The 12,266-nt window shown below is 49.1% G+C and overlaps 4 protein-coding genes across 4 annotated transcripts; 2 read left to right on the forward strand and 2 right to left on the reverse strand.

Annotated features, from left to right (window-relative positions):
* Window positions 1–1,028: 1,028 nt before the first annotated feature.
* On the forward strand, window positions 1,029–6,722 carry AO090124000083 (trifunctional fatty acid synthase subunit FAS2; the record flags this gene model as incomplete). Its single annotated transcript, XM_001823712.3, has 3 exons — window positions 1,029–1,545; window positions 1,609–6,554; window positions 6,612–6,722. The coding sequence occupies 3 exons, from the start codon at window positions 1,029–1,031 to the stop codon at window positions 6,720–6,722; spliced, it is 5,574 nt and encodes a 1,857-aa protein (XP_001823764.1).
* Window positions 6,723–7,102: 380 nt separating this feature from the next.
* Window positions 7,103–9,202, reverse strand: AO090124000082 (tRNA (guanine26-N2)-dimethyltransferase; the record flags this gene model as incomplete). Its single annotated transcript, XM_023237518.1, has 1 exon — window positions 7,103–9,202. One exon carries the CDS (start codon window positions 9,200–9,202, stop codon window positions 7,103–7,105), a length of 2,100 nt encoding a protein of 699 aa, XP_023092376.1.
* Window positions 9,203–9,732: 530 nt separating this feature from the next.
* Window positions 9,733–10,806, reverse strand: AO090124000081 (MCP1 family protein; the record flags this gene model as incomplete). Its single annotated transcript, XM_001823711.3, has 2 exons — window positions 9,733–10,520; window positions 10,578–10,806. The coding sequence occupies 2 exons, from the start codon at window positions 10,804–10,806 to the stop codon at window positions 9,733–9,735; spliced, it is 1,017 nt and encodes a 338-aa protein (XP_001823763.3).
* A 458-nt stretch (window positions 10,807–11,264) lies between these two features.
* AO090124000080 (putative C2H2 finger domain protein) lies at window positions 11,265–12,048 on the forward strand (the record flags this gene model as incomplete). Its single annotated transcript, XM_001823709.3, has 3 exons — window positions 11,265–11,273; window positions 11,363–11,389; window positions 11,461–12,048. The coding sequence occupies 3 exons, from the start codon at window positions 11,265–11,267 to the stop codon at window positions 12,046–12,048; spliced, it is 624 nt and encodes a 207-aa protein (XP_001823761.1).
* Window positions 12,049–12,266: the final 218 nt, after the last annotated feature.

Here is a 12,266-nt window from a genome sequence, read left to right on the forward strand (position 1 = left end):
AGGTAGAACCAGCGAGTCTACCTAACTACCCTACTACCTATGTACAGTATGTACTTGTAGTCTACGTATTGGTACCACCTCATCAATGCCTGGTACATACTTTGTAGTTGCAGGTATCCACACGCTCAGTCAGTACCCAATAACAATCTTGAATGTATTTCCAGGTATGAAAAATACCACTTAGACTCCCGAGTCCCATTACCTCAACTGTGCACCCATCTTGAGGAGGGACCATATCATGGAATTGCTTTATAATTGATTAATTTAATTTTTTTGTTCTTTTCGGGACAACAGGCTCCATCCACCGTATTAGACGCATACAACCAACCATAGTTGTTACAGGTGACGGATACTGCTGGCTGGCCTACCACCGCCCCAACAACACTCAGCAAAAGCTCACCAGCAATAATTTCGTTCCCATCCATCCACAACTTCACCTTCTCTCACCTCAGCTTCCCTTATCATCCTTTTCCTTTCTTTGGTTCATTCTGTTTCTACCACATCGGCAAATTTCTCCCCACTGCCTGTGGTCCCAACTGGGGTGAGTTTCTCTGATACCGCACGGTTTTTTATTTTATTCTATTCTATTTTTTTTTTTTATTGTTCTTTCCTCTTGCTTTTTTTCTTTGGTTGCTGTTTTCAGAGGCCTTTTACATGAGTAGTACGTACAGTGCCTAGCACTATCTCTGCTAAGTGCTTTGTTCTTTTGCTCCTCTTCCTGACTTAAAGTGGTTATGCCCGGCAAGCAAAGGCACTGCAAAACATGACTTTTTAATAAACCTCTAGGGCAACCCACACTGACAATCTCCCTTCAATTAGGATTAAACTTATTATTATCTCTTTAATTACTTTTTCCTCACCCTATATCTTGGTCTTGAGTCAGTTTCATTTGAACAGCTGCTGCAAGTCCAGCCCAACTGTTGACGAATTGACGATTGAGGAACTGGTCAACTTGCATATTTATCTCAGAGCTCGATCCTCCATCATCACCCTCTTTCCCGCTGTTAATATATTATCCCCTCTTCAAGATGCGTCCTGAAATCGAACAGGAGCTGGCTCACACCTTGCTGGTAGAACTACTGGCGTACCAGTTTGCATCTCCAGTGAGATGGATTGAGACGCAAGATGTTATTCTGGCGGAGAAACGAACGGAAAGGATTGTTGAGATAGGTCCCGCAGATACGCTAGGGGGAATGGCGCGACGAACGCTCGCATCAAAGTATGAGGCATATGACGCTGCTACATCCGTTCAACGCCAAATACTCTGCTATAACAAGGATGCAAAGGAGATTTACTATGATGTAGATCCTGTGGAGGAAGAGCCCGAGGCTTCCCCCACAAGCAGCACACCTGCCCCAGCTGCTCCAGTGGCAGCGACTGCGGCTCCTGCCGCAGCAGCCCCTCCCCCCAGCGCTGGTCCCGCCGCAGCCGTTGAGGATGTTCCAGTAACAGCAGTGGATGTGCTCAGGACACTCGTCGCACAGAAGCTGAAGAAGGGTTTGTCTGATGTGCCTCTGAGTAAAGCCATCAAGGACTTGGTTGGTGGTACGTATTTGCGAATCCGTCCCGAGCACTATATAACTTGAGCTGACGTTGTCCATGTTGTAGGTAAATCCACTCTGCAAAATGAAATTCTCGGAGATTTGGGTAAGGAATTCGGTTCCACACCAGAGAAGCCAGAGGACACCCCTCTTGATGAGCTCGGTGCTTCCATGCAGGCAACATTCAATGGACAACTGGGCAAGCAATCCTCCTCACTCATTGCTCGCTTGGTCTCATCCAAGATGCCCGGAGGTTTCAACATTACAGCCGTTCGAAAGTACCTCGAAACACGATGGGGCCTGGGATCCGGCAGACAAGACGGTGTTCTCCTTCTCGCCCTTACAATGGAACCCGCATCTCGTATTGGATCGGAGGCGGACGCTAAGGCATACCTTGATGACGTGACCAACAAGTACGCCGCCAGCGCAGGAATCAACCTCTCTGCTCCAGCAGCTGGTGGCGACAGTGGTGCGGGAGCGGGAGGCATGCTCATGGACCCGGCAGCAATTGATGCTCTGACCAAGGATCAAAGGGCCTTATTCAAGCAGCAACTTGAGATTATCGCACGGTACCTGAAGATGGATTTGCGCGCAGGCCAAAAAGCTTTCATCACCTCCCAGGAAACCCAGAGGGCTTTGCAGGCCCAGATAGATCTTTGGCAAGCGGAGCACGGTGATTTCTACGCTTCCGGCATTGAGCCCTCCTTTGATCCTCTTAAGGCCCGTGTGTATGACTCTTCCTGGAATTGGGCCCGTCAGGACGCGTTGAGCATGTACTATGATATCATCTTTGGGAGACTGAGGGTCGTTGATCGTGAAATCGTGAGCCAGTGTATACGCATCATGAATCGGTCGAACCCTCTTCTCCTTGATTTCATGCAGTATCACATCGACAACTGTCCTACTGATCGCGGCGAGACATATCAGTTGGCGAAGGAGCTTGGTGAGCAGCTCATTGAGAATTGCAAGGAAGTTCTCGGGGTTGCCCCCGTGTACAAGGATGTGGCGATCCCCACTGGCCCCCAGACAACTGTTGACGCCCGAGGAAATATTGGCTATAAGGAGGTTCCCCGAGCCAGCGCCCGCAAGTTGGAGCACTACGTGAAACAAATGGCGGAAGGCGGTCCCATCTCCGAGTACAGTAACCGGGCTAAAGTGCAAAATGACCTTCGCAGTGTCTACAAACTCATTCGCAGGCAACATCGTCTATCTAAATCTTCTCAGTTACAATTCAATGCACTGTATAAGGAAGTCATCCGTGCCCTCAGCATGAACGAGAACCAAATCATGCCTCCAGAGAACGGCAACGGGAAGAGATCGAACCGGTCTAGTCAAAAGCACAACGGCAGCCCTCGAGCTGGCAAGGTCGAAACCATTCCATTTTTACATCTCAAGAAGAAGACCGAGCATGGGTGGGAGTATAATAAGAAGCTCACTGGTACCTATCTTGATGTGATGGAGTCGGCCGCGCGGTCAGGTCTTACATTCCAGGGCAAGAACGTTCTCATGACTGGTGCCGGTGCTGGTTCTATTGGTGCCGAAGTCTTACAGGGCCTGATTAGCGGTGGTGCCAAGGTGGTTGTGACCACAAGCCGTTATTCGCGTGAAGTCACGGAGTACTATCAAGCCATGTATGCCCGCTACGGCGCCCGTGGCTCACAGCTTGTGGTGGTCCCTTTCAACCAAGGTAGCAAACAAGATGTAGAAGCCCTTGTCAACTACATATATGATACGAAGAAGGGCCTGGGCTGGGACCTAGACTATGTTGTCCCGTTCGCTGCCATCCCAGAAAATGGTCGGGAGATTGATTCGATCGATTCCAAGTCGGAGCTTGCTCACCGCATCATGTTGACCAACCTCCTGCGGCTCCTAGGCTGTATCAAGTCTCAAAAGCAGAGCAATGGCTTCGAAACACGACCGGCCCAGGTAATCCTTCCCCTATCACCAAACCACGGTACATTCGGGAATGATGGTTTGTACTCCGAGTCCAAGCTAGCTCTGGAGACGCTCTTCAACCGTTGGTACTCAGAGAGTTGGAGTAACTACCTTACCATCTGCGGTGCTGTTATTGGCTGGACTCGCGGCACGGGTTTGATGGGTGGAAACAATATGGTCGCGGAAGGAGTTGAGAAACTTGGCGTCCGCACTTTCTCTCAGCAGGAGATGGCTTTCAACTTGCTGGGTCTCATGGCTCCTGCAATTGTCAATTTGTGTCAGCTTGACCCTGTGTGGGCCGATTTGAATGGTGGACTGCAGTTCATTCCTGACCTGAAAAGCCTTATGACTAAGCTCCGTACCGACATCATGGAGACAAGCGACATTCGCCAAGCGGTGATCAAAGAAACTGCCATTGAGAACAAGGTTGTGAATGGAGAAGACAGTGAAGCGCTGTACAAGCGTGTTGTTGCTGAGCCTCGAGCCAATATCAAGTTCGAGTTTCCGAAACTCCCCAGCTGGGACGAGGAAATACAACCCCTTAATGAAACTCTCAAGGGCATGGTCAACTTGGACAAGGTTGTTGTTGTTACTGGTTTTGCAGAAGTCGGACCTTGGGGTAACTCGCGAACCCGTTGGGAAATGGAAGCTCATGGAAAATTCTCTCTTGAGGGGTGTGTGGAAATGGCATGGATCATGGGACTTATCAAACACCACAACGGTCCGCTGAAAGGCAAGTCATACTCGGGCTGGGTTGATGCAAAGACTGGGGAACCAGTAGACGACAAAGATGTCAAACCGAAGTATGAGAAGTATATTCTTGAACACTCTGGTATTCGCCTTATCGAACCTGAGCTATTCAAGGGTTATGACCCCAAGAAGAAGCAGCTCCTTCAGGAGATTGTCATTGAGGAGGATTTGGATCCATTCGAGGCCTCTAAAGAAACCGCTGAAGAGTTTAAGCGAGAGCATGGTGACAAAGTTGAGATCTTTGAAGTTCCTGAATCTGGAGAGTACACCGTCCGTCTCAAGAAGGGCGCCAACCTATTGATTCCCAAGGCTCTCCAGTTTGATCGCCTTGTTGCAGGCCAAGTGCCAACTGGCTGGGACGCTAAGCGATATGGTATTCCCGACGACATCATCGAGCAGGTTGACCCAGTGACCCTGTTTGTTCTTGTCTGTACTGCTGAAGCGATGCTCTCGGCCGGTATCACTGATCCTTACGAGTTCTACAAGTATGTCCACTTATCCGAGGTGGGTAATTGCATCGGCTCTGGAATTGGAGGAACCCATGCCTTGCGAGGAATGTACAAGGATCGGTACCTAGACAAGCCACTTCAGAAGGATATCTTGCAAGAGTCTTTCATCAACACTATGAGTGCGTGGGTCAACATGTTATTACTCTCCTCTACTGGACCTATCAAGACACCTGTTGGTGCTTGTGCAACGGCTGTGGAGTCTGTTGACATCGGGTACGAGACTATTGTCGAAGGAAAGGCCCGCGTCTGTTTTGTTGGTGGCTTTGATGACTTCCAGGAAGAGGGCTCATATGAGTTCGCCAACATGAAGGCTACTAGTAATGCCGAGGACGAGTTCGCCCACGGGCGTACACCGCAGGAGATGTCGCGTCCCACCACGACTACACGTGCTGGCTTCATGGAATCGCAAGGTTGCGGTATGCAGCTCATTATGAGCGCTCAGCTCGCACTGGACATGGGGGTGCCAATCTATGGTATTATTGCTTTGACAACTACGGCTACCGACAAGATCGGTCGCTCGGTTCCTGCACCAGGGCAGGGTGTCCTTACTACTGCGCGCGAGAACCCTGGTAAATTCCCATCGCCCTTGTTGGACATTAAGTACCGCCGCCGCCAGTTAGATTTGCGCAAGAAGCAGATTAAGGAGTGGCAGGAATCTGAGTTATTATATCTTCAGGAGGAGGTTGAGGCCATGGAAGCTCAAAACTCTGAGTCGCTCAATGTGTCCGAATACATGCACGAACGAGCCCAACACATTGAGCGCGAGGCCGTCCGCCAGGAGAAGGACGCACAGTTCAGTCTGGGCAACAATTTCTGGAAGCAGGACTCTCGCATTGCTCCTTTGCGTGGCGCTCTTGCCACTTGGGGCCTCACTGTTGATGACATCGGCGTCGCTTCCTTCCATGGTACCTCCACTGTCGCAAACGATAAGAATGAATCGGATGTCATTTGCCAGCAGATGAAGCATTTGGGCCGTAAGAAGGGAAATGCAGTCCTGGGTATCTTCCAGAAATACTTGACTGGCCACCCCAAGGGTGCGGCCGGTGCTTGGATGTTCAACGGCTGCCTGCAGGTTTTGGATAGTGGCCTAGTTCCCGGCAACAGGAACGCCGATAATGTAGACAAGGTCCTCGAAAAGTTCGACTATATTGTCTACCCCAGCCGTAGTATTCAAACGGATGGTGTAAAGGCATTCTCAGTCACCTCATTCGGTTTTGGTCAGAAGGGCGCGCAAGTTATTGGTATCCACCCCAAGTATCTTTACGCTGCTCTCGACCGCACTCAATTTGAGGCCTACAAGGGCAAGGTTGAGGCTAGGCAAAAGAGGGCGTATCGGTTCTTCCACAACGGTCTGATCAACAACAGCATATTTGTTGCCAAGAACAAGGCGCCATATGAGGATGAGCTTCAAAGCAAAGTCTTCCTTAACCCTGATTATCGGGTTACTGTTGACAAGAAATCCTCTGAGCTTAAGTTCCCCGCAGCTCCCCCCAAAGTTGCTGGTAAAGGAGTTGAAAGCACAAGGCAGGTAGTTGAGTCGCTGGCGAAGGCTCACGCTGTTGAGAACTCCAAAGTGGGGGTGGATGTGGAAAACCTGGAGTCTCTCAATATTGAAAATGAGACGTTCATCGAGCGAAATTTCACTGCTCAAGAGCAGCAATACTGTCGCAAGGCAGCCTCTCCCCAGGCATCATTTGCCGGACGCTGGAGTGCGAAGGAGGCTGTTTTCAAATCCCTTGGAGTTAGCAGCAAAGGTGCCGGTGCTCCCTTAAAGGACATCGAAATCACTAACGATGCAACAGGGGCCCCTGTTGTTAACGTGAGTCTAACCCTGTCCTTGTTTCCTGGTTATTCATGCAACTAACATCTTTTACAGCTTCATGGTGCTGCAGCCGAGGCGGCCAGGCAGGCCGGTGTGAAGCAAGTCAGTGTCAGCATCAGCCACAGTGATTCTCAGGCAGTAGCAGTAGCCGTTTCCACGTTCTAATGGTTTGATGAGCAATCTGGGCTAGAGTATATGTATTTAAGTATAGATAATTTCTTCTTTCAGTGTTTCTTAATCCTCTCTGAGCATAGGTCACCACATTCTTCCTTGGAATTGTATACCCCTGGCTGTGAGCTTTATCAAGCAAGGTAACTTCTTCTAAGGTGCTGATGACTGCTTGCATCTTTGTATAAAAATCAATTGTTGCGAGCTCTGTCTCGGTAATCGACTCGGCCTATATACGTTTCTCCCTCTTACGCAAAGATATATTCAAGTTGATTGATAAAAGTAACCCCGACGCACATTGCCACAAATTATTTCTATTCCATGAAGAATTCGCTACTAAACAAGCCACACTGTCGAATGCGACACGACATGAATTCTCAGCCTTGTCCGCGCCCAGACGCTCGATTCAAGGGACCCCAGTTAGCGCGTGGGTTGATTTGATATCTGACGAGTCTTTTTTTGGTCACCTCTCTACCTAGAGACTCGTCAAAAACAACATCCAGCGTGCTGGTATTAGATTTGATTGCAAGGGCTTGGTTGGTGCTCTGCGCCTCATTCTGCATATTGGCAGGTCGAGAATCGAACTCGCTTAGGTTCAACCCCTGCCTGAAGCCGGAACGGTACAGGGCGGCTTCGACTTTCGTCACTAGGTCAGAGATATCCTTCCCATTTTCGGCAGCAAACACGATCTCTTGCTTCAGCAAACGTAGATCTTTATCGCCTTCCTTCTGTTTCTGAAGGTTTTCCCGGCTCTTCGCCATGATCGCAGCGCCGGCAGTGCCAGGCTTAAGGGCATTTTCTTTGACAGGTGATTTTTGTCTCACCCATTCTCTCATGATCTCCCAAATTACATCCCAAGGTGCATCCGTGCGAATACTATTGGGTTTGGTGTGACTACGGGTACATTGGTAACCCAAATGTCGCACAGCTCCACGGAAAGCATCGGAAGAGATGGTGGATGTATGAAGGACTTTTGAGAGAGCGCTCAAACTGAAATAGAAAGGGTACGGCTCTCGAAGAGCCGGGTCCATCCGCGGAATGATAGCTGGATCTTCACTTAGTGCCACATCCTTAGTCTTGGAGATAGTAGGTTCTGAACTGCCACTCCTTATAGAGGCGTTGGGAGTCAGGTCCTCCTCAAGTGCTGTAGTTAACATGCCTTCAATCCTGTCTACCGTTTGATATACGCTTCTATCCGCCTCAAGAAGCATATCAAGGATCCTTCGGATGAATTGAGGGTTATGTAGTGGTCCCGCCCACATTGGGCCGCCTATGTGAGTTTTCATCCCACAGTGCGCACAGGTCGTGTTTGCTAACGGTCCCTGGGCAAATCCGTAATGATAGAATGGATTCCCTTTTTTATCCAGTCGTGGCTTCGTCTGGGTTAAAGGCTGTGTTGACCAAGCTCCACAGCCTGAATCACAGTTGTAAACAACCATCGTATTGCCCGAGGCAAACTTAACTTCTGCTGGTGATCGATGAACGCGGACAAAGACTCGGGCGTAAAAATCGATTGATAGAGATAGAAGTGGCTCGATAGCCAGCCCGTACTTAGCAGCTGACAACGCGAGTGCGTGAAGGATTAGGCGTAGCCCACCTTCATGGGAGTGTGTACCTTTCGTTGGCACGCCGCCGTACAATGCGTATGATTTTTCCGGGTACCCGTTGGAAGCCCAAACCCCAGCATCGGTGCAGGTCACGCAAAGCAAACCCCCATCTTTGACAGCCTGTACAGCGGAGTCCATAAACGGTGCAGCCGTCCCATAAGGATCCAGATCAATAACATCAAATTTCCCAGTGTGCGGTCTACTGGCCTGAGTGTTCGCTGAGTTAAGAGTACTGTACATGTAAGTCCGCGCATCACCAGTGTTAGGTTGAATGAGCTTTCCAAGTCCGTTGTATTCGATGTTCAACTTCATTGATTTGATGGCAGACGGCGAAAGATCATTCGCAACAACGCAAGTAGCAAATGGAATTTCTGATGCATATCGTAGTGCACGCAAACCCGTAGCAGACAGAGCATCTAATATTGTAAATGATGGCGTGGTATTATCTCCTGCGTGCAATTCTAAGTCCAGATGATCACTGCTTGGTGTCTGGTTGTCAAAGTTGCTTCGCTTACCATTTGGTTCCTCTTCATCGCCATCCTCCCTCTTCCGTTTCTTGCCTGTTGATTTCCCATCCACCGCGCCCCCCCTCTGCCTCCTTTCGGCTCTCCGCTTCTTTGAAGCCAGTACATTCTCCCCATAGGCTTTGATTGCAAGTACACTTAGGTCACGATTGAATTGCTGGATAGGATTGTAGAACACAGACTGAGATTCATCCTCCGCTTTGAGGTTTCTTCTCGTCCCTGTGGAGGCTGCAGCCTGGGAAGGTGGGTTCAGAATGAATGCATTCCCTTCTTTCACCGCGTGATATTCTTTGCCATCATACTGAACGAGTTGATTTAAAGTACCAGACAATGATTCTGCCTCCATATTTGATGATCGTGAAGAGCAATATCGTATAGGAATTGGGAAGCCGGGGGCAAGCTGGGACTTTTCACGTCGAGAGAATGTCAGAGCATTGGTCCGTATAAAGTCGAAAGCCAAGCGAAGTGTCGAGATACGGTAATGACCTAACAGGCTCAAGCTCATCGGCTCCGGTATAGAGAACCCGGTTCTTAAGGTAACAGAAGGATTTATTTTGGAACTGTTGGTTATCAGTTTGGTCTGCGGCACAAAATGAACGAGGGAAAAAAAATGAGACAAAGATCGGAGATAACGCACGGACCATGATTTAATCTCCAACATATTCTCATGTACGGAAGTATATATTAACAACATACATACATGTCCATATTCTTTGGCATCCTTCTTGTCCCTTGCTGGAGCTATCAAGCAAGTTTTATTATTTACTACTGTACTGTACATACATGAGCTCCGACAGAAGAGCTTGTCTCTCTCTTCTTATAAATGGTTGTGTGCATCCATCAAGTCCGAAATAGTATTCCAACCACCCACCCTTTTCATAGCCAGGGCCCGAGAATCGGTACTTGTTTATAGATTTCATTCCAGCCACTGGCCTCCCAGCCCGAACCCTGGCCTCCACGACCAACTATTCCCAGAGCGCCCGCGAGCCAGACAGCTGTTCCTACCGCGGCAACGCCATTAACTATCCACCGCATTTTTCTCTTTCTCTTGACCTGCTCTTCGCTTTCCGCGTACCCCAAGTAGCCCTCAAGTGATCCTTTCTTACAACCGCGCCTCTTCTGAGCCGTGGTGACCCTCCAACCCATCCAAGTAGCCCATCCTCCAATGATATGCCACATCCCAACAGCGGCGAGGACCACATAGTACACATTCCAAAAGACAGGGTTTCGTGCGATTCCATGAGCCACATAGCCCAAACCTATCCCCGAACTCCCGCCATCGACGATCAAAGGTGTGACACGGTTAACGAGGACATGAGCGCCCAGGAACGGAACAAAGCAGTACCCTAGACGCGCTTGCAGGCTCATCCGCGGCCAGAAGTTCAGGGAGTATCTCTGGGCCCTAGTCTCCGCCCCGTACAGTCGTGCACGGCGAGAAGAACGAATATTGCGGAGAACAATGCCGGAAGCGATATGAACTAAGATGGGAACGGTTAGGACCACATGCTCAAGCCCCGGAGACTGGTAGATTGGTCTCGTAAGAAGCAGATAGGTTTCACTATCTGGAACCGACTGAGTCACTAGAGGGAAAAGAGAGGTGTTGGCGAAATGTAGCGAAAAGAATAAAGTAGGGGGGTACGTTGAGTATCTCTGGAGTGCGGATACTAGAGTAACCCGACCGTTAGCTCAAATAGAGCCCAAAGCAGTTTATGAGGACATACACCATGAGTCCCAGTTGTGTCCACGGAGACCTACGCTGAACGGAGGCTGCCCGGCTTTTGATATATCCCCAAGCTTTGATGGACGGCCCTGTGATTGAAAGATGTATTGGCCACTTTCGAGGTCGGGAAATACATCCTGCACTGGCGACGGGTCCAACTCCTGCATAGAAATTATTGAGTGCGTATCGATGTCCTCGGGTTTTGGCGAGATGCTTTCTTTGGAGGTCATGGTGATAGATTGAATTCCGTCAGCCTTTTACAAGTATTAAGGCGGACTGGGCGAGCGGACTTCTCTCTTTCTCTCTTTTGTTTTACCTCTATTTAATCATTGCAATGGAGGTCTCATCAATATCACCAGGCATGAAATGGGATTTAATATTCTTACAGTATTTCATCACTAATGCTTCCAACAATGCAACGACAATTACGATTGGTTGGGAGGCTGCCGGTGGGGAAGCTTAGCCTATAGAGGAAGGTCCTACTACATACTCTAGCTGCTGGTCTGGATTCATTTTTGAGCAAGCAACCTTTATAAGTACAACAACATTAAATCACCACAAGACGTGATTCGTCTTGTCACCCTTTCTCCATCCCAATTTACTGAGATTATCGTTCAAACACACATTGTTTCTCAATATACCAAAATCTTTTATTTTTATCCTGCACACTGCTGTGCACTATAGCAAAATGGCACCTGTATGTCTACCGTGTTACGACACCGAGACCCTGTTAAGCTATATAGTGGAATATTCCGGCGTTGATGAGCTGATTTTCAATCAAACCAGCGTGGCTTTACGAATCCTGCTCCCAAAGTATGGCTCAATCCAACTAACGGACCGCAAGAGCTTGGTCCCTCTTGACTAATTCACGAGCTTCGTTATAGACTGAGTCTGCTCGCTCTGCTTTGAGCTCGTTTACCTGTACACTCTGCAACAAATCCTATTCGCGGCATCCCGAGTATGAAGCACATATCTCTTCCTACGATCACCAGCATCGCAAACGCCTTCAAGATCTTAAACAACTCTCCCGAGACCCAAACGCTGCGGAGAAGGCTAGGCGAGCGGAAAGGAGGGCTGACGCAGAGGCTGGCCTAAGAGTCATTGATACCAAAGCTAGCGCAGCAGTGGGAACCGGGGGCGGGGGTGGCGGAGGTTTCAAGAAAGGGGGGTTCAAGAGCTCCTTTACCACTGTCAAAGGTCCTGTCGTTCCGACAGCACCAACGAAGAAGAACGTACTTGGGGATGATGACGACGAAGATGAAATACCAGAATCAACTTATATAAGCCAACGTGCTCAGGCTACCCAAGACCCAAGTGATCAGCCTGATTACGCCGAAAGTGACACGGATGCTGAATACTCAAGTGATACTATGGGTAGTGCCTACTATGATCCCCTTAAGCCGACGGGCTGCTTCGCTGGCTGTGTCAGCACCAAAAATATACCCATAGGTACTGCTGCGGTCAAGGGGTAGGTTCGGTCACAACGAAGATCATCGGAAAAAGGTTGGCGTTCTTGTCCGGACTAGGGATTGCTGGCCCTTTTCTTTTTTTACTTCTATCTTTTAGGACTTGCAAGGACCGTAGGATAATCATTTGTAGGTGCCAGGCGTACTACTTAGTATGAATACCTTGGATGATACCCAGAGTACACCCCCTCGTACAATGCTTTCGGAAACTCCTATTAGGGACC

The sequence above is a fragment of the Aspergillus oryzae genome, chromosome 5 (assembly GCF_000184455.2).
Source record: "Aspergillus oryzae RIB40 DNA, chromosome 5".
NCBI classification, from domain to species: Eukaryota; Fungi; Ascomycota; class Eurotiomycetes; order Eurotiales; family Aspergillaceae; genus Aspergillus; species Aspergillus oryzae.